Source organism: Lingula anatina, chromosome 7 (assembly GCF_051362555.1).
Source record: "Lingula anatina isolate TDL-2025a chromosome 7, LinAna3.0, whole genome shotgun sequence".
Classification (NCBI taxonomy): domain Eukaryota; kingdom Metazoa; phylum Brachiopoda; class Lingulata; order Lingulida; family Lingulidae; genus Lingula; species Lingula anatina.
In genome coordinates, this window is record NC_141773.1 from 20,321,170 (window position 1) to 20,344,267 (window position 23,098).

A 23,098-nucleotide genomic window follows, 5' to 3' on the forward strand; every position below is an offset into this window, starting at 1 on the left:
ATTTTACCCCTTTCATTATCCCCAGCTGCATTTTTACTCACCAACTTCTGGACAAAGATCAAGTTCAAGCCTGACGTTATCGATGGCCATATTGCTAGTTATTCCATCGCCTCGCCGCGCTATGAACTGGACTTCAAATTCCCCCGGTGCAAGAGAAGCAGAGTGATTCAGCCAATCTAATCCATGGTGGCCCATCAACGTCGCCAAGTTGACTTCTGTTTTGTTCGCAAACTTTTGAACCACCCTAAGCGTTCCCATGTTGCGTCCGTTCATGTGGTAGCTAAAGTGCAGGCACGTTTCGTTGTCTGTATTGATAATTGGAGAGGAAAGGATACTTTCAGCGCCCGCAGTGCCATTCTTGCTATCAACGGCCATGAAGGTACCTTATAATTGAAGTTGACACGGACTATAATTATGTTTCTATCACATTCGATTCAATTAGTGTGATTCACCGGCTGGTTAACTACCGGTACGTTTAGATATTCAATGGGCGTAAGTTAATAATTAAGCAGCAGGCATGGTATACATGTATGGTTTAACAGTATGAGGAACTGGCTGACAACTGGTTATGTTCACAAGAATGTTTTGGGAGAATTGTTTAAAAGTATGAGGAGCTGGCTGACAACTGGATATGTTAACTATATTGTTTTGGGGGAATTGTTTTTGGATTTTGGATTTTGGATTTTTCACCTTCGAAATAACTCAAAATTCAGTTTTGAACTAAAACTTATACTCAAAGTCAATGATCAACAGTACGGATTTGAAATAAAAATTCACATCAAAAGGTTTGTCATATCAAATGACTGTGAATGGATTGAATTTAAAATTGCACCTTGAGTTCCTGTCGACCTCGGCCCCGTCCCGGTAAACCCAGTTATGATGTCATCGGTGTATGTGTACCAAGAGTTAGCAGGTTTTTGCCAATCCGAAAGATATGGTGAAAATGTGTAGGCAGCCCATGTAAACTGTGCACCTCCTTGTGCAACTGTGTATCCACATAACTTTGAGGTTTCGAACTTGCATTCGTCTCCTTTTCCGTCTGGTAAGAAATAATAAACACATATATGTATATAATCAAGATATATAACATATTTTGGCAAATAAGGAAGTTCAAAACAATCTACATTATATTTTTATCACAATAAAAACACTAAACTTGATTATATTTGAAAAATATCTTGACTTTCACGCCCTCCCCACCCCAAACCCTGGCCTTGCAGTGATCCTTGGAGAAATTGTAAAGACTGCTAGGCTCCATGTTTCACTATAAAAAATGACCTTATGCATGTTGGTCTGTGAGTCATTTACTATTCTCTTTCGAAACTAACTTACTTGTTTACCTGCAAACAAAATGCATTAAAGCTACAGGGGTAAGTACGAATTAAGAGGAACTTAAGATAACTTTTGACGGTTCGGAAAATCTCTTATAGTTTTGTCTGCAAATTAATTCAATGCAATACGATAAAATAAAATAAGAAAAAACAAACAAGAAATAAGAATAAGACCAATTCCATCGAAGTGCAGAAGTTTATGTACTCACAGCACTGTTGTCCCTCGTCACTCTCATCAAGACAGTTATTATCGTCGTTACAGAGGAAAGCTATATCAACGCATAGCCCGTTGTCGCAGCGATATTCGTACCATTCACAATCTATGAGTTACAAGGTAAAACTATATAATAGTAGAACATTAATTTAAGTTAACCATTTCAATATAGGTGTTAATTATAAGCAACACCATTTTTATAAAATAGGTGCAAATAAATTTGACTGAATTTAAGGTTACTTCTGTTATATGTTGGGTATAAATACAAAAAGTGCGTGTATATGTTAAAACGAGTTTGTTAAGGGAATTTTGTGAAATTGGTTCCTGCTACTGCCTCAGACAGGTAATGCTGGTATCACGACATACACAGTTACTTGTTAAAATGATGACATCAATGGTTGCATCCGCTCGCTGCCACTGGCAGCGGTACTACGTCAGAAATTATGAAATATCTTCAAACCAATTTACGCTTGACACATTTATTTGATATTTCCTTAGTCACAACACGGCATTTAATACAACTATGGCATTTAAATTCCGCCAAGGAATTCACCATTATAAACTTCATTTCCTAGATGAATTCCTTCAAGTAGATATTTTACTTCTAACAGTAAACATGAAGCACAGTTCAACATAAGTCAAATATGGGTTAATGGGTATTTTATGGATATATAAGGCCAAACAAATATTTACAATGAACACATACCCAGCAAACACATATCGTTATTATAACGTTACCATAACGTTAATTTTACCAAAAAACGTTATAGCCACGTTATATAGTAAAGTTATAAAACGTTCTGTGCTTGCTGGGAATGCGCAATCGCATTCACAAACGTTAACCACGGCACGCACACACACTAGTAAATTCAGTCAAACATACACATATTTACCCAAAGTGTATACCTGGAATATCACATTTGCCTTCACGAATTGTGATATCATCCAGTGCTTGGTCACCACGGAAACCATCACCACGTGATGCTTCAAACAGAATAACATAGGAAGGGGCTTCTACAAATTCCACAGAAAAGGGAAACCAACGGCCTTCGTCAAGTTCGACGTAGGCATGAAATGTCCTCCATCTGCGCATTTCCCAAAGTTTGCGCTTTGGCCTTGATTCCTCTTGGACGTAGATGGCCAGGTCGCCTAGGTTTGAGCCGAACGCGTGGTAATTGAAGCGGAGGCATGCTTTGGCATCATGGGTTCCCCTCTTGGGAGAGGTGCGAAGGGTAGTTATTTCACCTTCCACTCCCTTCGAAGCCTCTGTGTATATAAAAGTGCCTGCAAGAGAAGCAAAGTCGAATACAGTGTCTTGTCAGGGACTTCATTGAGCAGAGCTATGATTAATGATCCAATACTTGATCTATATACAGACATAGTATATAAAGGCTTTGTTGCTCTTACAATCATTGGACAAAAGGAGAGGCATTGCCTACCTTCTGGAGATTGTTTGGTAGCATCCATAAACGGCCCGGTCTCTGAAGAAGGTGTCGAGCCTGAGTTGAGTTTCCAGGTATAACCATTCTCCCCAGGGGTGATATGGTAAGAACACAGCGTTCCATCCTCGAAATCACAGTTCTTGAATTCTGTGGAGAAACAGGTATTAAAAGGCCATATTTTTTTTACATAAACAATTTCAAAGGAACAATTCTAATCCGGTAAACAAGCGATCCCATTCTTCACTTGGGTAAATTAATACGAGCAATGGGTTAATTAAGTCACGTTTTCTGTGAGGCTATATTTGTTTGACAAAGAAACGACCCCACAATCTTAAAACCCTAAAATTTATCTAATAATAATAATTTATTCAGTTTTTCAAGGCCTCCGGCCCATAGTACACAATAGTAAAGTCCATTAGAAGTATTAAGGATTATTCATTATTGTCAGTGATCCAAAATTTCTTTTCTTAATATAAAAACATTACATATATAAGCAGCTAGACTAGAGATTAAATTTGTGTTTTTTTGCGGTCATTAATCTTTAAAAAATTATTTATTAAGGTTATTCACTTGCAGATATTTTTCTCTTTATTCTGTATATGCTACACATGTCATTAAAATGGTATTCGTCTTCAACATCATAAATATTGTGTTTTTTTACAGATTAAACAGAGTCTATTGCATCTTTCTATACCTCTCCATCTACTGCTCTCAATATTTAGTTGGTGATTTGCGCATCTGAATCTTGCTAGTGAGGTTCTGTGTTTTACATTTTTAACGCTTAATAAGTAACGCTCCAGTGTTAACGTACTCTTAAATAATGAATAAGTATCCAGTTTGCTGCTCCTACATATGTCACTGTGCCTTTTTTGGCCAGCATTATCTACCAATCTTTTTCTGAAAACTTTAATAAATAAAACAGAATTTCCCACACCCTGAGCCTCCCAGACATACCCAAAACCATATCTGTATAACAGCGTTTTAACATCTGTGGCCCAAGTGTGCCTTCCACTTGAATCTAATTTAGGTAGCATATCATATACATGAGCAGGATAGTGATCTTTATTCATATGTACAAGCTTTAACCAATATTTAATGCTATTTACCATATAATTGGTATACAATGGATATCTTCCGCATTTGCCTAGTACAGCTTCCGTCACAGTATTTGAACTAACACCTAATAAATATCTACACAATTTTGCTTGGAAGATTTCAATACTTTGTACTGGTTTATAACCCCATATCTCAGCACCATAGAAAAAAATGGGTGTTATCATTCTATCAAAAAGAAAGAAAGCTTCCTTAAAGGAAATACATGCTTGTTTCTTCAAATATAACTTAAAAACAAATAATGCTTTATTGGCTTGGTTGATTTGATGTTGGATAGTTTTACCCCAACCGAGGAAGGCACCAAAATATGTTCCTAAGTATTTATATGCAGGTACCACTTCTAATTTTCTGCCCTTGAAAACCACATTTCATTATTCTTTATTTTACCGCCTCTCCTAAATACTACTATTTTTGTCTTTTGGACATTTTCTAGCATACCATACTGGCTGCAATATTTTTCTAATTGATGAATTTGTTTCTGTAACCCCCCAACAGTGTCTAAAATGCATACGATGTCATCAGCATAAAGCAAAGACGTGAGATTTGGAAACACCTCATTTATGTAAACACCCTGACATCCAGCCTTGTTCAAACGATGATAAAATTCATTTATGAATAATGTAAATAGAAAGGACTTAATATGCATCCTTGTCGAGTGCCCATGGTACACTTAAAATACTCAGTAAGGCCTAAATTTGTTAGAACACATGATTGCAGTTGGGAATACATAGAGCGTAAAACTGTGACGACATGTCCATTTACACGGTTTTTTGCAAGTACATACCATAATAATTTGTGTTGAACACTATCGAAAGCGGCTGAGAAATCTATAAAAATACAGTAGCATCTGCCTTTTCTTCGACTTAGGCCTAAGTATTTTTGTACGCAACCCTGCAATGTAAAAATGTGATCGACAGTGGAGTAACCAATTTTATAGGCGGCCTGAGCTTCAATCGTTGTATAATTTTCCACTGCCCAATTATTAAATCTGTTACTCAAAACGTTCATAAATATTTTCCCCGTGACATTCAAAAGCGCAATTCCTCTATAATTTGGTGCCACATTTACATTTTCTTTTTTGAGCAATGGGTACAGAATGGCATTGCATCAGCTAGAGGGAAATTTTCCACTTATTAATACAGTATTATAAAGATTCAATAACAATGGTGATAAATAGTTGAAGCCATATTTAAACATTTCAATCACTAATCCATCTGGACCTGGAGATTTTCCATTTTTCATGGTGCGTACAACATTTGATAGTTATCCATAGTGAATGGCTCATTTAGAGTATTGCAACTGTTTAAAGGCTGTAGGTGCTCAAACCATTCAGTATATTGTTCGATATATGTTATGAGGCTCTTTTCTATGTCATTTACATTTTCATTTAATAACTCGTAAAAATGATTTTGCCATGCTTGTGGGCTGATATTCTTCTTCTTAATAGACTGAGCACTTTTCAGAGACTTTATATAATTCCACATTCCCTTGCAGTGTAAGAATTTATTACAATTTATCTTCTTTATTAACATTTATGGAGCTGGTATTTTGATCATTGTGCCCTCATGTCTCTTTAGACAAATTCTGGTCCTACCAGTGCACGTGGTGTAGGTAGAAATAGTCGAGAAACAGTGCAAATAATTGGTACTAAATCCATTAACTCTGGCAAAAACACCTCATATCTGTCAGTTTAGTCATTCATATTTTTGCCATAGTAGTAATATGCAGATGTCATATGTACATGTTTCCTATGCCCCAAATGAAACGGATTGCTAAAAAAAGGGTATCATCATTTTGAGTTTAATTTTAATTTTATTATACACATTTCATCCAAATATAAATTAAGGTTATTTGAATCCATCGGGTTCCCTAACAGAAGGGCAGGTGTATATATTTGTACATATACAAGCGGTCTTAGTGTAGGCTTGTAGGGAACAGGACAGGTTACTTTCTCTTTATTCTACAGTGTCGAGGATGTCTTATTTATTGATATCAGACGGAATATATTGTCCTTTGCAAACCAAAACCACGTTTGATCACGCGTTATTTAGATTGCGCGTTGGCTAAACGTGTATCTGTATTTTTGTTCAATATGAAATTTAAAGAGTAAAGATTCTCACCGCACTGTTTCTCATCTTCTCCGTTTTTACAGTCCATTTTTCCATCACACACATCCATTTTGCTAATGCAGACATCACACTGGAACTCGTGGTCACGGCAAGCTAAAAGACAAATAAATGCAAATTTATCACTGTGCTATATTTATGACCACACTAATATGCTACTTTAATTAGTGCGTTGAAAAAGAGGTAACCGAAAACTATGGAGTTCCATTCTCAGTGCCTATCTTGAAATCCACCGCCCATGTTGTGCGTTTAACACTGACATAACTGATTGTTAATTTCGAATCACAGCAATGTATGTGTTGAACGCTCATTCTTCCCTATTTAAACCCTTTGCAACATTTTTTAAACAACTTAAATTTTCAGTTCATCAGCAAAAATATCCCCATAAAACCGTTGAAAGCTACTGACAGCCATTTGACTTTGTCTAATCCAAAAATGATCGATAATAATATATTAAAAAAACCTACGACAAATCTGCACTTCACACGGCTCGCATACAGAATCCTTTTCTACAGTGAAGCACCATGGACTTGTCGAAAAATTCCTCGGATTACGACAGAAGTTCGAAGCATCTTGAATCTTCTCGTCCGGAAAAATGCTTGCGTCTGTCATATTATACTGACGGACTGATGGGGAATCCCAACGTTGACACTTCTTTCCAGACCTGGTGACGTCACGGTGACCTTGATAGTAAGCCCCGGATGCTGTGACTTTGCAGTCCCGTTCTGTTATAAAGAATATATGGAAATATATGCCATGTTTTTGAAAACCCTGATATAACAGTGAACGAGTAGGTTTTGCATCCACGTTTATTTAAATAACGCCAGTAAGCTACATTAGGATAATATTTTAAAAGTTGGTCATTGAATGATGCAATGTGCAGATCACCAGAAAGAGTAGCAAATCAATGCTTGTATTTATTTGATATAATATAAATAGATAACTTATCTGATACTTAAATTGGAGAGATAAGTGTGGCCTCACCCACCGTCCATACATTTACAAAACAAATTGGCAAATAATAATAATAATAATAATAATAACTGATGACCTAGATTCGCCCGCGATAAACAATTACAACATAACATAGCTAACTCACCCACATTAGAACACACGTCAATATACACGTCATCTATTGCAATAGTGCTGCGCGGGCCTCTTCCTCCATGTCCCTCTATAATAACCTGTTGGTAGATTTAAAATGAAATAATTAATTTAATCAAATAGTGTATGTAATGTATACATTACATTTATTCCAAAGAAATAAATATAAATAAAAGAAGAGGGTTTATGTCAACTAGGTTTATCAAAGCCATTGACCGTGTGACTTAAACATTTAGTGGTAAAATATTTTACTTGATGTTTTGTTAAGCATGATTTCTTGTTATAGAAGGTATACATATATTCCGATTACCAAAACTCGACGCTCTAGAGCTGAAGCAACAGCAAAACATGTGTGGCGCATAACTGTCCTTGTTTACAAAAAAGGTTTACATATATATATCCATGAAATACTTTGTGAAAACTTCACCTGCAGAAGCGTGCGAGAATGAGAAACGAGACTGATCATTTACAAAAGATATGTACCTCATAAAGTCCAGGCTGTATCTTTCCAAACGCCCTCTGCCATCCAAGACCCTGGTTGCGCTTTCTCCTCCACACCTCTTCCTTGGTGCCATCGGGAGACTGGGCGTATATTCTGAGATACCCCACCTCTTCCCCGAACATATGATAAAACAGCTGGATACAGCGTGGGTCTGTAGACTGGATCGTAGGCGATCGGAGACGTGCTATCCTATTCGGCTCGTTCAGGTACAGAAAATGGCCTGTAAAATCAACGAGTTTGAGAAGTCAAAAAGCGATTCTCTGCTGGAAGAAAAACAGTTTCTGTATCAGTGCTGACATGTATATTAAAACACTTTGGAGATTGTGGCACTTGCCAGGTAAAGATGCATGCACCAGTTTTCCTTGCGACATAGGCTTACCTTTGCCAGAGGTGTGGTCAGCCAGTGGACCAGTCCACATGCCCAGTGTGCTTCGACCTTGACCTCTCTCCCAACCCGCATCGTCTTGCAGGAAATTGCACAGGTCCTTGTCAAAATCACATTCCGTTGGCGTTTCATCTAAAGTAGAACAAAAGGTTGAAAACACACGGTGGTCCAAAAACCCATTTGGTACTTACTTTCAGTCATTAGTGTAGTAAATGTTAGTTATTTACAATCCAAATTACTAAGATTTCTTTGTACTCGTAACGACCCCTAAAAGAAAGGATTGATCCATTTTTAGAAACAAGACCCACAGCTGGTGTTTGTGAACGCGCTCACCGTCACAACGAATTCGATCATAGTAGTCCTCTTGCTGACTGAACACAAGATCCACTCCTTCGGTTCTTTCGTTCAGAGCAGTTATCTTGCATTCTTTTAAGTCATTATCATAGACGAATGAGTTGCAATTCCACTCAGAAAATCGGAGGCAAGCTCGTTGGCAAACACGAGATGGCACACGTTTTATAATTCTATAATTGATGTCGTCGCCACGGCGCTTGAGTGTCCTGTCCGTCGTGATTTTGAAACGGTCTCTACATCCGGGACCTGGGAAAGGAAGTCAGAAAAAGAAAACAAAGTTGACTAAACCAAACTCTTTTCGTGCCGCAAAAGATCGATGCCTTAACTGAAAGCGTTTTAAGTAACTGAACTAGGTTTAATGCACATAATAAATATGTGTGTGTGTGTGTGTGTGTGAAAATACAGAATGTGTCAAGTTGTATAATTTTCACCTCTGATAATGGGTGTATAACAGCACTTACTAGTACATTTAAGTATATACACTAAGTATTATCCCATCTCAATATGGTACTAGTTACTATATGCCGTCAACAATCGTTTAGCGACCCTATCATTATACACTCTCTCTATTGTATTTTCCACCGCATTAATCGCAGTGTAATCTTCAAATGGTCCACGGGGTAAATGTACACATTCTTAATCCAAGTACGGTATGACATTGTTTGGTCATAGCCTTTGTAAAATTGTGCTAGAACTAATAAAGATTATTATTATTATAATTTATGAGTGAGGACCTTTCTATATGCAAAGGATGACTTGATTTTTTCACAATTGAAAAAGAAGGTGCGTAAAGTATGTAACTCAGCTTGTGTTGCCAAAAAATGTGTAAATCGTGATACAAATTGTATATGCAATAGACTGATATACATAAAACATTAACAATTAACAAAGAAAAATATATTCGATATCAAAAATTTGTAAAATGCCGGTAAATGACATTTTCCGCGATTGACTTATCATCTATTCGTTTTTGGCACTTCACTAGTGATATAAAGGAGCGATTTTATTGCATAAATAGTCTACACGTGTACCACGTGCATCGAACAGTTTATCATGCGTTAGCACGATAATATATACTTGTTAGCATATTTACAGATGAACTTACTTTTGTAGTCATCTTCCGTTTGCCAGAACTTTGTGTAGAAATCATGGATGCTGTCATACAGTCCCAAGTCAAATGTCGCCGTAGTCCTGATATTTCAAAAGATGTAAAAAATATAGATAAACCATCGGTATCAAACAAAACCCAGTAGGAAAGCGTATCTAGGTATGTTTGCGATTGCATGTGCGTGCATATAAGCATAGTCACTTCATGTTTATTCTTATACATGTATATGCACTCTATTTTTGCTAACAAAAAGTTCAAGAACTTGTTTGCACATATGTGAGTATATGCATATTCGTGCTTGTTTTTGCTGAAACTCCAAAATTCCACCCAGTATCACTTGATCTACTAATGTGCACTGAAAAGTGGCAAAATATCCACGTATATACATGTAAGACCAATTAGGACTATCAAGGTCTATTCATCAACTCACAAGTCATTTGGAAAACTAATAACGAAAAAACAAATTGTCCATGTCTTCACAATGACAACCAATCATTTATATTCAACCCAAGTCGAGTCAACCAAAAAAGAAGAAAATTGCCGCAAACGTCCTTCACCTCAGGGGATTCTGGTTGCATATGGTCACGGCGGGGAAGTCTAGGGACTCACTGTATATCACTTCTACATTGACCACCTTGGGGTTGGTCATGAAGTAGGCAATTCTGAACCCGGCGATAGTGCAGAAGAATATCGTAGCGGAAAGCACAATAAATGTCCAGATTATTCTGAAAAGATTTAATGAAGAGAACATGGTTAGATTCCATTAGCATTTTAGTCGAATTTAACACCCCATTTCCAGAGATTAGATCGATCTACTTTAGATCGACCTAACTCCCTGGGGGTTCACGCTAAATAGCTGTCAGCCGAGCGGACACGAAAGTTAATTACCCCCTTACAGGTTGAAGTAGGCGGGACGAACATTTAAGCCGGATTATCTGACAGTAATCTAGTGAGACTCCCCGCGGGGATAGATCGATCTAAAAGCTCTGGGAATACAGCCTAAGTCGACTTTGACCAAAGAAAAATCAGTAGTCTAAATAAATTAAAGAAGGCTATAGGCGTAGGGATGAGGTAGATTACGGTTCAATTTGATTGAGCGAATACCTTCTTCTTTGTAAGAAGAATTATTAATGTAGAATAGGCTGTACCCACTCATATACTAGTATTCAATACTCACTGCAGTATTTTTAACTGAAAGATGTATTTTACTTATGCCCCGATACAGCATCATGTCTGCGGTGATATTAGTAGTGTAAACATATTGTCATCCCTGTGACAACTGCATTAATCACTACAATGTCAAAGAAATAACATTTTCCTTATTTGCTTGTAGCTGGCCCTGTCGTTGCATATAAACACTTTTGTAACTTTGTCTCCATAGTTCAGCTTTGTTTCGTCTGTAATTTCATTTTGTATATGTTGATGGAGCTTGAAATTATAGCATCACATTTATCTACAAAAAGTTGTCATCAAATTGATTCTTTACACATCATGTGTGTAGCAATCATCGCGTAATGCAGACAAAATAATTATCCTCCGTGGCATTTGTCCATGCCAATATCCAGACAACAGAAAGAATAATTTTGATAGCTCAAAACTGTCATCTACTTACGTACGAGTTCATCAATAGAATGTTGACACATTTAGACGGCATTATTAGGTATTTAGAGTTACAGTGCCTACTCTCACACATTTAGATTTCCATTTCCATTTCCATTTTATCTATACATTTATATATTTAGTGTGTGTGTGTGTGTGTTTGTGTTTCATGTACATGTTGGTACATGTAAGTGCATTTAACAATAGGATCGGCAATACAAAAAACTGGAAAGGAACAGACCAGACTCTCTATCATTCTCCCTCCCTCTCTCTCTCTCTCTCTCTCTCTCTCTGTGTGTGTGTGTGCAATTCAAGGTATTGCACTTAAAACAAATTTCCCAAGGGATTTGAGCTGCTTTAATCAGCTGTGTGTAATTATCAACATATCTTTCAAATGCAGCAATACATGAAATCCGCATTAAAACACACCCTTCTTCTAACTCTACATCCATTATTCCTGAAGAAAACTGTTAAACTAGCACGTGCATGTACAAATTTAACGTAACTGGAAACTAACAAAAAAAGTTCCACCCTATATCTAACTCCGCTTTATCCTCAAGCTGACTTTGTACATCGTTATACTGGCAATACCAATGACCTGTTACTTTGATAGCCGCCCACTGAAAAATTATATTCAACTGATTTTGCGAGCTTGTGAGATTTGGCGAAAGAAATATAATATTCTACAACTATTTTACAGTCATTTAGCCCGGCACTTCTTGTTGCGTTTGACAACTAAGAGGAGTGTTGTGTCTTAACAAAACAAAAAACAAAAAACATAAAAAAAATGCCTGTTTGATACCCTGACTATACATGTACATTGTACGACCCTTCCCAGGAGTTGGCTTGCGGCCATCTTCACTTAACCAAATTGACACATGCATCACACATTTCATCATTACCCGTATAATTGTGATGTTTATTATGACATTACCACTCCCTGTTATTGATTGTTAAAGGATAACAGAGCGAGTTCCATGTTAATAGATGATTTAACACAGTCGGAGAATTAACTGATATAAACTTATTTAAATGAGCTTGTTTTACACTACGTGCCATCAAGAAATCTCAGATCAGGTGATCAGCTTCTTCTTAAGGCTTATAAGGCAAGACTAGTATCATGCGGTGATAAAGCTTTTAAATTTGCAGCACCAAAAGAATGGAATATTTTACCCATCAGTCTTAGACAAATTGTGGACCCTGGACATTTTAAAAAGGAACTAAAAAAACACCTTTTTAAACAATATTATCTTTAAATTCTTGAAAAAACACGTCTTAAGAAAAACTGTTCTTAGTCATAGTTTTAGTTAATCCTTTTCCTTTTTTTCATCTTATAAGCATTAGCAATATTTTTCTTTTAATTTGAATTTTATAATTTTTGTAAAGTCTACTGAACACATGTTGGATTGTAGACTATAAATAAATATTATTATTATTATTATTATAACTGATCTGGTGGCACGCATAGCAAATCGGGTTATATTTTGGCATACATTTCCCAAATACAATTTTTTTTTATTCGAAATCACTGTCCGCTTTACGCCCTGCCTAGCTAACTCAGTTTGTGATATTAATATGCACTTAACAAATTTTATTAAATTATCTATTTATAAATTAATTAATTACCTTGTGTGTTTATTCAAAACTCTTTATATATGCAAGAAATGTGCGTTGCATGTACCTTTACTTAACCGGTACAATGGCAGAATGTAAAGCATGATGTGTAATAAATGAAATAAAAATGTGGTTTTATCGCTGGGCATTATTTGTCTTTTTTAAAATTAAAATTAAATGGTACTCAAATACAGACAAGGTCAATAAATATAAAAAAATATGTACACCAAACACACACACACACACACACACACACACACACAAGAAGAAAAAAAAACGTCAGCCATATTTTTGCACGTCGAAATAGTCTATATTTTGTGTATTTTGCTCTGCAGGACAGAAATGTTTGTCGTACGCCGCGTTGACCCATGTCATGCTCTCTTTTTAGTTACAACTGCGACAATTTAGATAATATGAACAGAACAGTGTCTCTAAGTCATATAAAGCTGATCATATTAGAAATCCACATTTATTTAACACCCGAAGGTCGCGTTTATTACCCTCTAATATTATAAGAGAATGTGGGAGTATGTTGGTTCGAAGTCCCAAGGAAATGCACGGCTAAAAATACATTCGTTGCATTGTTGCGTTACATTTGCACTGAACATAATGTAAACACTAAAACGTTTTCTTAAAAATTTGTAGTGTTGTAAATGTAAAAATCTATAATGCCTGGACTATATTCTAATATCTTGGGCGGGTGTATAAAACAAACGTCGCTTACCTGCGGAGTGAATAGCGGGTCCTGAGCGTGATATACCGAACCCCATGGAAGGTCGTTTCCTGGGTGAAATCATACAGCAACCTTCTCCAACTTGGACCACCCTCCTCTCGTGCATCTGGGAAAACGACAAAACTTTCCACTAATTGACCCGTTATACAACAACAACCTTTAACACCCCCTAACAAAACACTCCTGCATTAAATGCGCTTTACACTGTGGGCGTAAAACGAAAAATACATCTCAAGATGAGAATATTTTTCAAACATTTCTGGTAATCTTTATACGATATACTCACTATCGCCTGACATTTCAGCCAGTGAAATAATCCCTCTATATCATCCAGCTGGCTGTCAGATTATTTTTATTGCGCATTTACCTGTGTCATTCATAATTGATGATCTAGAGACAAACTCGGGACTTATGGTTTCAAATTGATGGAGAGCACTTGTCGCTAATGGACCGTACATTTAGCGAGTCACTGATGGAAATTAATATCAATTTACTGTCTCACACTAACATGTCCCCTGAGAACCTGGTCCGAAAAATAAAAGTACCCGAGACGACTTCGCTATTTAAATTCGCCACTGTCTTTTTGGGACCTCAATTGGAGCGGTAGAGTTTTGTGTGTGTGAGTAGCGGGGGGCGGGGGCGAGGGGGGGGGGGAGCGGTCTCCTGTGGTCAAAAGCCGGTCGGGGCTGGGAGTGAGCTGCACAACCCCTACCTATTAGGACAGGGACGTAGGCTTCCTCTACGTGCTGACAGCCCATTACAAGAGTTATCTCTCTCAGTGTTTGACGGGTGTTTACGGTCGCATTAAGCTTACGTCGACCTCATGTCTGATATCTGCATTGTTTTAACGATTCCTTAACAACTGTCTTAAAAGTTCCATTTTCCATTTCTTTTAAATATGTGTTTTAGTCACTGTAGCGCATACTGGTACAAAGAACGCACCTTGGTTAACTTAATTCCACATATAGTCAATGAGTGAAAGTAATCGATCCCGAAAACTTTTAAAAGCACTGCTTATCTAAAACTGTTTATATGGAACTCACAAGGAATATACGCAAAATTTATCTAACACCGTATATATATATTTATTGACGTTCACATTCAAAGGAGATTATTTTCTTGCGTCTCAAATAGGCTTATAAGTTGGTGTGTTTTAAATGGTGAAAAAAAACACAATGATATCCAACTTTCCATAAAAAATTGAGTAATTCGAATTCACTCAAACAACCATGAAACTTGCCAATGTACTAAAAAAAATAATCCCGTCGCACAGAAAATGGACAGAAAACAATCTTAAAAGGATAACAACTGTTCATTTTGCCCATAAAATGAATTTCCTGGGGTAACGACAGTTTTCGCATACTTACCAGTGGTTAATGAATCCATTTCTACATTCAAAGTTAGTCCCTGTTTTTTGTCTAAAAAGTTTTTTTTGTTAAAATCTCTTAAGAGAGTATGGAGGTCACGTTGTCTGATGACAAGCACATATTTCAAAATAATTACTATAACTGCTGTTTTTGTGGTAAAATATATATTTTATATTTCTATGAGTTGTTTACAATGTATTCATTGTGAAATATAGATCTCATACGAAGAGTTGTTATCCCTTTAAGTAAATGTCCACTGCAACCCTATGTTATATTCACAAAACTTTGTAATATCCCGACTTCACTGGCTGTTGAAAATAAATCTACATGTGACAGTGTAGGACTCTTAACATAATGTAAACACTAAAACGTGTTCTTAAAAATTTGTATTATATCTCCATTGGCACCTCAGTCCTATTCACGCCACCATTACCACTAGGAGTCACACTTTATATCACGTGGCTAAAAAAAGTAACTGTAACTTCAAAGTTCACCAACATCAACATTGCACATTGACAGGTGTTAAAACTGTCAGACACCGGCACCTGCCAGAAGTCACATAGGCCTGCATGGCACTTTTTGGCTTAATTTTTTTTTACTGTGTGCCAAAATTAAAAAAGATTGAGTCATGAAACTTTCAGCATTCATTTACAACATCATTTTCCCTAGAAGCCTAAATTTCATTGCAATATCTTCATAACTGTTGAACTTTGAAATTAGTAGCATTTTTTGAGACACTCAATATAATTGTTTTTAAATTTTATCGTCGTTTACTCCGTGTCCGGGCGGGTGACAGAGAGGAATCTACTCTCAAAGATTTTCTGGGAGACGCGTGTCCCTGCACTGAGCCACGGGGGGAGGATTGCAAAGCCATTATCTCCTTAGTCAGTGTTTCAACCTCCATTTGCAGGCTGGCTGCTTCCTCCCTACTGGACTGAAGTTCTAGCAGAACTTCACTTTTGTCCATTTTAACGTTTTTCAGCTCGTCCTCCAGACACTGTATTTCGGCGGAATATCCCCGTGCTTGATTTTCCATTTTTACCCTCTCATATTCGGCGGCAGATTTGAAAGTTTCAAATTCCATTTGAAGTTTCTTTTTTTCACTGCGCAGTTCACGGATTTGTTCGTCGCGATCCGCTAAAAGTTCTTCAATTTTCTCCGACAATGGGAGTTTATTTCGGTTCTCGTTCGGAATCTCGAGGTTCATAATTCGGTAACAGTCGGCAACGCGCACCTCGTTTTTCTCCAGGAGATGTCGAACAGCCCGGATGTAAATTTCCAAAGCTTCCAAGTCGTCTGCGGAATCATTCACCCTGTTTCTTTGTTGTTCAGTATCCGAGTCTCCGAACCGTCCACACATTTCACGAACTTTGTTCTTCAGCTCTGGGAGTAGTGCCTCATTCTGCGTCTTAGTGACTCGGAAGAAAGACTCTTGTCGCTCTCGCAGCCTCTTTTCTTGGGCCAGTCTCTTGGTCAAGGCGTCCTCTATGCCGCTCTTGGCAAATTCGGGGATCCGTCTGTATCGGTCCTCTCGCCACAGCTTTGAGCAGAAGTCTATGACCTCCTGACGAATCTCTGGATCTACGTCCCTTACTGAAAATGATAGCAAGTTATTAATTATAATACGAGACATTGCTCCTTAGTTCAGAGAGAAAAATACAGATACTAAAGTACAATGTACTAGTAGAAAAATATCGCTGCATAGTAATAATGCATACATCAATTTCTTCTTTTTAAGAACGTTTATATCTTAAATTACAGATTATATCAAATAAAGTAATATGAATAATAAGCCCTGACCAAAGGTCTTGTTTTGATAAACTCGGGAAACTAACCATTTTTCGAAACGCCCCCCTTCATCCGGGTAAGTTTAGCTTCGTCCAAGATGACGGCCTCCCTCATGTCCCTAACTATCCAATCATGACTGACCTCCACTGCCGCCAGGAACCGCCGGAACGCCTCTGGGCCTCGCTTTGGAAGGATGTCCAACAGGCAACGAATTTTTTCTCTCTCTGTTTGCGTCGCCTGAAAAAGACCGTATTGGAATTATATAGGGCTGTTGATGTACATTGGAGAGTTTAAAGAAAATTGTGGCCTCAGTTTGAAAAGGAGAATATCAGAATTCTATGTAATGGCTTCATTATTCTTGAAACTTCATTGTTCTGTCAGTTATACTAGATCGAGAGGAGGTCGATCTTACCACTGCATAAGATAAGATTCACTTAAATTGCTTTCATTCAAAAACCGTGCATTTCGACATAATTTTAAACCCTTTACTTTAAAATAAAATCTTACCCAAACTATAAAAAGTTCAAACCAAATATGTTTGGTGCACTAAAGTCAGTGTCTTGTGTCAAATTTCTAGTTACGTTTTCCAAAAAAGGTATTCAGAAACCAGAATAGTTTATACCGGGGTAAAGGGTATTAGAGGGGTGGTTCAGCGTCATATATAGTAGTTCTAGGGATATGCGTACAGTTATGGAAAAAGCGTGAGTGCCTCGCCTTGTTGTAAGCTAAATTTAATTTAATTTGATTTTAATTGACTTAAATGTGTGATTTCTCACCTGTATCTTCTCCTTCAATCCCTCGGTGACGGTGTCATGCTGAAACAGGTGTTCCACGATGGTGCTGACATCACACAGCTCGTCAATCAGTCTAACGCGGAACTTCTTCAATATCTCCTTGTGTAAGGTGTCCATCTTTCAGGGTACATTAAAGTGGACTTGATAATTGTGAAAAGCTTTGTATCATCTGAAAGGTATTAGCCAGCCCCTAGATCCCCTCACTTCATACAGTGTATTAGACTGCGTTCTGGCACTGGTTTACAGTATGAGGCGTATACAATACTTAAGTTGATCGAGGCAAAAACAAGGTTAAAATACATATCTTTCGAAGAAAGAAAAGAGAAGTTCCGCGCTCATCTCAATTCTTCAAAATTTTACTCAGTATTAATTCCTGCAGACCTGAAAGTCCAACCCCTGCCTACCACCTGGCGTTGACAAGTGCGCCTCACACACTAATCAGAAAAGACGGGTGATAAATGTGGCTGCACTATCAGCATTAGGTGACAAGAGTCAAGGAAACATCAACCACACGTCAAAATAATGTCAACCGGTATTGATACGGGCTTGCGATTAATGGTAATTAAACGTTTGGGGGTTTCACGGCGATAAAACTGGAAAATTAAATGACGTAGGAGCTATGTTTAGACTGAGTCAAAATTCCCATCTAGGGTCGCCAAATATTGTGTCACCAAGGTTGTTCAGAATAAATAATCGGCGATGCTGTATGAACCATTGGGCGTTAAATGGCACAAAAGACCTTTCGCATGAAAGCTCTCTCCAGATCTAGACCCTGGAGAGAGAGAGAGAGAGAGAGAGAGAGAGAGAGAGAGTGTGTGTGTGTGTGTGTGTGTGTGTGTGTGTGAGAGAGAGAGAGAGAGAGAGAGAGAGAAAGAGAGGTGGTTTTCATGATTTGCAAAACTTTGATTTTCATCACGGTGTCTCGGTTTTTTATCTTCTAATTTCCATAGATTATCGCCTGAGTCTGTATATCAAAAAAAAAAAAAAAAAAAAAATCCAATATCTACTATAACACAAGCGGGTGACGCTGTTAAAATGACACAATCACATTATAACATCACTTCTCTGCAGGAGTGCCGTACCCTGGGCAAACAAAGTTATTATCATCCATATGCCAATGCAGCGTGCTTATCGGGATTTCACTGCTTCAATGACAAAATCAAAATGCCAATAATTGACTGGTTTTTAAATCTTACTGTGATTTTTTTAAATATGGATAGAAATGCACGGGATTTTTCCAATTTTTTTTCTCTAAATGAATTTTAAGAAATACATCTCTCTTTGTACGATAAAAACGAAGTTCCAGTCAAGAAAACACGTTAACAAGTTGCGTCCTCCAAATCAACAAGCAATAAATGAAACGTTTAAATATCTCAGTACACGCTAGATTTTATTAAATGAAAACATCAACATAAAATACGAACATCCCCCCCCCCAAAAAAAAAAAAATAAAAAAAAAATAAATAAATAAAATTAAATTAAAAAAGGGAAAAAAATTATCCGTCCGTCAGAGTCAAAATCAGAGCTGGAAATTCCGTAAAGTCAATCGCTACACACCTGGCTGCATTATAACATTTAATCCAATTACCTTAAACCAACATTAAGGCAATGGCCAAACACTCACGACAATGCCCACAGCTATCGATTGCCAAAGACCGGCAGGGTTATGCCCTACACAAAGGCGAATCAATGTTTTCATTTCTCCAGTAATGAAAAGGGCCATGGATTATACTATTTAAAACAACCTGTTGCTGCAGCGCATTGATTACTATGGCTGGGGTGTAGAGCCGATTCAACAAAACCTCGGTAATGGTATAGGTGTTCAAAGGTCCTCCTCGGTCTCAAAAGTTCCAACAATGATTTAGTTTCTGTGGAGGGCTAAAGGGGTGGGGTATACATGACGCATCATAAAAAAAGCTGCAAAAAAAAAAAAAAAAAAAAAAAAAATCAACATCTGTGTATTGCGTGTTGCTCATTTTGGATATTCTGAATTATAAAACGTCTTCCTAAAGACATTGCAAGTTATCCGTGATATAAGACAAAAACATAAATAATAATTAAAAAAATACCGCATTCTAAATTTCGCGGTGGCGACCCTCAAACATAGTTAACCCGTGGCGTTTAGCCCAGTTTCAACAATAGTAAACTAGAGAAAAGTGACTCGCTCGAACGAACCAGTTATGGATATTCGATACCTCTGCCCCCCTCTTACACACATACAAAAAAAAACTTTCCAATTATTACCACAGCCCAAAGACGCACAGATATAGTCGTGACTCAAGCGTTCACTAGCGACGCCGAGTTTACTTTTCGCGCCTGAAGAAGACATTCCAGTGTTTTCATGTTCGTCCCGAGTTCTGCAGTTTTAGAAGCGGGGTTGTAATTTGAAGACATTGAAGGTTTTTAAAAATATAAACCTACAGTTTGGAAATAGGTAGTGAAAACAAGGAACAATCGTCAATACAAAGAGACTTTGGCGCTGTGTCAGCTTTACGGCGGATTTTTATTAAGATCAGCGTTTTAAATAATTAAGAATATGCGTCGTATAAAATTCAATCTGCAGAATACGTCGACACCTGTATCTATCCTGCTTGAACTGTTCAGATAGAAACGGAGTTAGCAGAGGAATTATTTTATCTGCAATGTGACTAAAAACCCAAGGTTCTTTTTTCTATGCAAAACATTTATGTTGGCTGATCAAAAGGAATAAGGAATTTCACATTCGTTCTCACATATGCGGATAGCTCTATTTTTGCTGGAGAAAAGCCATGGATGACAAAGAGAAAAAGGTCCTGATTCGACTCCGCACAGAGCTGGCCAGCGGCATCATTGTCACTGACGAGTTTCTAGACCGACTCGTACAAGACGGTGTCTTAACACAGGGAATGGTGGAGGAGAGAGTCAAGGTACAGTTTATATACTGTATATTAATATGTTAAAGAAACAGTGTTTTATACGGTGTCCATTTTAATGTCGAAAGCTTTTCATTGTCCACATTCAAACAAAAATACGTAACAGAAACACCAGAGAGAGAGAGAGAGAGAGAGAGAGAGAGATGTTTTTAAAATTAATTTTAATTATCATGTTACTAGTTAATGTGATTTTGAAATATCCACCCTGCAAACAAGACAAAATAGTCACTTCAAATGTGTTATTATAGCTCCTCTCGTCTCAAAGTATATTAGAATGAGTTACACCGTATTTTTCCCATTACACCTTCTATTTGATTATTTCCGTATTTTAGGAGTCCGTGAGCGACCGCGAGAAGATGACCACTGTCCTAGACATGCTGCCCAGACGGGGACCCTCAGCGTTCCAGGACTTGGTCAGGGTGTTAGAGGAGGACTACAGCTGGCTGGCCAAGAGGATGAAGGAGGTCCTGAAGGAGGAGGAGAATAACGCCAAACTTGGACGAGGACACGGAGGTAATGAGACTACATAATGATGATGATGGTGCTGGGATCTGCCTCGCTTTGTCTATGCAAAATCTGATATTCCTTCTTTCTTTCTTTTATTGTTTATTTATTTATTTATTTATTTATTTATTTATTTATTTATTTATTTATTTATTATATGTTGCATTATTTATTCATCTATTTATCTATCACATTGATGGCTAGTTTTCTCTTAGTTTCAATTTTGTGTTTGCTCTGTTGTAAGACTGCACAAAAGATATAGGGTATACATGCTGAAGTTGTAGCTGTAAATCATTAACTTGTTGAAATGCTCTTTTGTCCCTGTCTAAACAAATATTGGAATAAAGTTATGAACATATTTCTAATATCAGGGATTAAGCAACCGGATCATTTTAATGTGAACAACTTACTTCGTTTTTTCTTTAAGTTGCCCGAGTACATGTAGATCATGATATCCGTGATGACGTCAACAACTTCATCCACAAGCAACTCGGAGAGAACAAAAAAGTCCCCCTGTCGAATAAGAAAAGTATCGAAAACGCTCTGGCAGCCAAAATCCACCGCGAGCGCACGTACTGGAGGGACCAGCTGGGGGACTACGAGACCTCCTTGGAGCGCCACCAGTTCAAGGTGCCAAACATTAACCTGAAACTGAAACGTCTTTGTGCCAACTTCATGCGGGCGGACAGCGCTGGGAAGGCAAAGAATCTCTCGGAAATGGACGATTTGGAAGAGCTGGAGTATCACGTGGAGAAACTGGGATTTGAATTAGAGTGGTATCAAGAGACGCATAGAGACTGCTATATCACTCTCAACGAGGTCCCCTCGTGTGGCAAACCTATAGTTGAGGTGATCAGAGAGGCCATACAGATGCAAGAGAAGCGTCTTGCCGAGAATGTGAAACGGCACGAATTGCGCGAAGAACAATTTGCCATGAAAATAAAAGACCAATCAACTCAGATAAATGAGCTGAGGGATCAGAACTTTGCTCTCAGACGACGTCTTGACGAGGCCATTACGGAGAAAAACAATACTGAGAGTCAGCTAGAAGACATCGTAGAGGAACAACGTGAGAAAGACTTGAAGCACGAAAAGGAGCTGGAGGAGTTACAACAGCAGCTCAGCGAGCTGTTAGAGAAGAACGCGCCCCAGAAACCACAGCGTTCACGCAATCCTTCTATCGGCTCTAATCACGGCATCGGGATAAATGTACGAGGGCTCGCGGGTCGCACAGGGAATGCCCCGGCGTCTCGCACTCACAGTAACAGAAAGTGGCTCCCGAATAACCATGGTGACAAAAATCTTTATGCAAATCTCAGAAAGTCACTTGACAGAATTAATCGACAGCAATGACTGTAAGATTTTTAAAATCTCTTATTACATATGTATGTCCAAGTGCATAGCCTACCAGTCTGGTTGCGTTTCCTACAGATATCCAGATAACGTGTATATAAACGGTGCAGTTTGTCTATTGATATACACAAGCTGATATGTTATCTGTCCACTTAACTGAGAGCAACAATATAACAGTTAATCGTAATTTTGATATTGAGAAAATAATTTACTTTGGTCAAGGATTAGCCTGCTAGTGCGGTCATGACAGTCTTAAACAACTGTCATTTCTAACTTAAGCCTGAAACGCGCCAGGTGCCGCATTTAAGCGAATCACTTCTGATTTAACACTTGAGAAAAAAAAATTAGTGTCGATCTTGTAGAAAGAAGTCCGGTGATAACATTTCTCCATCTAACATTACATTGTAGGTGTACATTGCTATCATGTACATTTATTTTTTTTTCTCTTTTTTCAAGTATTCTCAGGGAAGAATGTACATTGATAATCTTGACGAGGAACCGAGTTTGGTAGAATAATTGACGAGCACATCATGTTTGTTATGGGCATAGTATACACTTCATGTAAGTTATACGTTTGTAACGACGGGCATTCGTTGTACATTGTTAGATCACACAAAATAAATGACTGTGAAACCGTTAAATCGTTAGTCACTCATTTTTTCTTTGCTCTGCTGCTAATCAGTTTGCTGAAATGAAATTCCCCCAAGACTGTATCTTTTTTTTCTGTTTCTCATACTTTTTTCAAATTATATAAG

The 23,098-nt window shown here is 37.7% G+C and overlaps 3 protein-coding genes across 3 annotated transcripts; 1 reads left to right on the plus strand and 2 right to left on the minus strand.

Annotated features, from left to right (window-relative positions):
- Nucleotides 1–10: 10 nt before the first annotated feature.
- Nucleotides 11–13,800, minus strand: LOC112041273 (MAM and LDL-receptor class A domain-containing protein 1-like). The gene is made up of 14 exons (XM_087018093.1): nucleotides 13,617–13,800; nucleotides 10,237–10,404; nucleotides 9,677–9,762; nucleotides 8,551–8,817; nucleotides 8,212–8,403; nucleotides 7,814–8,052; nucleotides 7,326–7,410; nucleotides 6,694–6,951; nucleotides 6,221–6,322; nucleotides 2,985–3,134; nucleotides 2,452–2,829; nucleotides 1,541–1,651; nucleotides 833–1,039; nucleotides 11–383 (listed from the first exon to the last, which is right to left on the minus strand). The coding sequence occupies exons 2-14, from the start codon at nucleotides 10,326–10,328 to the stop codon at nucleotides 34–36; spliced, it is 2,517 nt and encodes an 838-aa protein (XP_086874219.1). The 5' UTR covers nucleotides 10,329–10,404; nucleotides 13,617–13,800; the 3' UTR covers nucleotides 11–33.
- A 1,309-nt stretch (nucleotides 13,801–15,109) lies between these two features.
- On the minus strand, nucleotides 15,110–18,281 carry LOC106171699 (uncharacterized). Its single transcript, XM_013552146.2, has 3 exons — nucleotides 17,557–18,281; nucleotides 16,828–17,017; nucleotides 15,110–16,585 (listed from the first exon to the last, which is right to left on the minus strand). Exons 1-3 carry the CDS (start codon nucleotides 17,689–17,691, stop codon nucleotides 15,753–15,755), a joined length of 1,158 nt encoding a protein of 385 aa, XP_013407600.2. The 5' UTR covers nucleotides 17,692–18,281; the 3' UTR covers nucleotides 15,110–15,752.
- A 1,551-nt stretch (nucleotides 18,282–19,832) lies between these two features.
- Nucleotides 19,833–22,984, plus strand: LOC106171701 (uncharacterized). Its single transcript, XM_013552147.2, has 3 exons — nucleotides 19,833–20,480; nucleotides 20,819–20,999; nucleotides 21,418–22,984. The coding sequence occupies exons 1-3, from the start codon at nucleotides 20,343–20,345 to the stop codon at nucleotides 22,341–22,343; spliced, it is 1,245 nt and encodes a 414-aa protein (XP_013407601.2). The 5' UTR covers nucleotides 19,833–20,342; the 3' UTR covers nucleotides 22,344–22,984.
- The last annotated feature ends 114 nt before the right edge of the window (nucleotides 22,985–23,098 follow it).